This window comes from Myotis davidii, unplaced genomic scaffold (assembly GCF_000327345.1).
Source record: "Myotis davidii unplaced genomic scaffold, ASM32734v1 scaffold274, whole genome shotgun sequence".
Classification (NCBI taxonomy): domain Eukaryota; kingdom Metazoa; phylum Chordata; class Mammalia; order Chiroptera; family Vespertilionidae; genus Myotis; species Myotis davidii.
Genome location: NW_006285613.1, coordinates 1722395 through 1724024, shown reverse-complemented (window position 1 = coordinate 1724024; position 1630 = coordinate 1722395). Strand labels below are relative to the sequence as shown.

The 1630-nt window shown below is 66.9% G+C and overlaps 1 protein-coding gene across 1 annotated transcript in view; it reads right to left on the bottom strand.

The window, feature by feature from the left end:
* Positions 1-1626, bottom strand: part of GALR2 (galanin receptor 2) — a gene marked incomplete at its 5' end in the record, with an annotated part of 2360 nt that extends 734 nt beyond the window's left edge. Inside the window, 2 exons of the mRNA XM_006756391.2 lie at positions 4-238; positions 1355-1626. Of these exons, the coding sequence (XP_006756454.2) occupies positions 4-238; positions 1355-1626 (507 nt within the window). The remainder of the gene's footprint in view (positions 1-3; positions 239-1354) is intronic.
* Positions 1627-1630: the final 4 nt, after the last annotated feature.

Sequence of the window (1630 nt, the reverse complement as noted above, 5' to 3'; positions counted from 1 at the left end):
CACCAGCAAGGGCAGCAGGTAGCTGAAGACGAAGGTGCAGAGGTCCATGGCGCGGCGTCGGGGCGCGCTCCACGCCGGGTGGCACACGGTCAGGTTGGCCAGCCTCGACTGGCGGTAGTAACTCAGGTAGGGCCCGGAGAAGAGCAAGGACAGCCCCCAGATGAGCCCGATGGCCCCCAGCGCGTTGCGAGGCGTGCGCAGCTCGCGGGAGCGCAGCGGGTAGTGGATGGCCAGATACCTGCGGGTCAGCCGGGAAGGGAGATGTCAGCCGAGCGAGCGGAGTTGCGCCTTCAGCCCAGGACCTTTGCACCTCGGGCCCTACACCCGCTCTCCAGGACGGTCCTCAGTGCACGGTCACAGCGCACACCCACCCAGGGCGACCCAGCAGCAGGAAAGGCGCACGTAGAGGCCACTCATCTGCTCTTTCCGGGGCTACTACCGGGTGGAGTCGGAACCGGCGGGGGGCACCGGGAGGCTACTACCCACCAGTGACGATGCCCGGGGAGGTGGGCCCAGGCAGGCGCCTGAGGAGACAGCCTGGGAAGTCAGGCAACTAATCTCCTTAGGGAAGCGGACGCGCCTTGGGCGGCACCCGCGCTCCGGAACCGACACTCCGCGCTCAGTGGAACTGGGAGGCGCGTGTGGAAGGCGGGCTCACCTCGCTCCTTTCCCAGAGGAGAGGGGCAGTGCGTGGGGACCAAGGGGAGCGGGGAGAGACCGTGGGCAGACCCTCCTTTCCTCCCCAGGTGTCCTTCCACGCTCTGGCTTAGGGGGCGGGCGAGTTCTGCGCGTTCCTCTCCCTGCCCTTGACCTGGGCCTGGAGGTGGGGTGCAGAAGGGGTGGGACCAAGCCAGGGACCTCGGGCGTGGCATGGGCCCCCACGAAGCACCCAAATTCCCAAGCCCGGGCCTGAGTCCAGGGCGCGGAGCAAACCGTAGCTTCGAGGCTGAGTTTGACGCCACGAGCGCTGGCTTCCCGCACACAAGTACTGGATGGGCGACTCTGAACCCCTCGACCTCCCTCGTCTGTGCAGTGGGCACAGTCACCCCTCCCACCCCAATCTCACGGGGTCATTGAGCCTCAAGCGAGACCAAGCTCTGGAAAACGCTGCGCTTGCTGGCTGCTGGCGGCGCTGGAGAGCTGAGGTCTCCAGGCTGCAGCCCAAGGACGCAGCTGACAGAGGGACACTGCAGCCCCCTCCCGCCGCTCTAATTACTCCTCTCTCGCCAGCACGCCTGCCCGCCGTCTTTCCCTCCCTCCCGGCCCCTCTGAGTGGTGGAGTCCTGTTTTACTCTCTCTGCCCCTTTCCTTGATCCTCGAGTCCCGGCCCTGGGGGGCCAGGGCGCGCGCTGACCTGTCCAGCGAGACGGCGGCCAGCGTGAAGCTGCTGGCGTGCATGGTGAGGAAGATGAGGAAGTGCACGGCCTTGCAGAGCAGGGAGCCGAACACCCAGCCGTCCAGGGTGTAGATGGTGGCCTGGAAGGGCACGCAGCACACGATGAAGCTCAGGTCGGCCACGCCCAGGTTGAGGATGAACAGGTTGGTGGTGCTGACCGCCCGGCCGCTGCGGAGCAGCACGGCCAGCACCAGGCTGTTGCCCACGGTGCCCACGAGGAAGATCGAAGAGCAC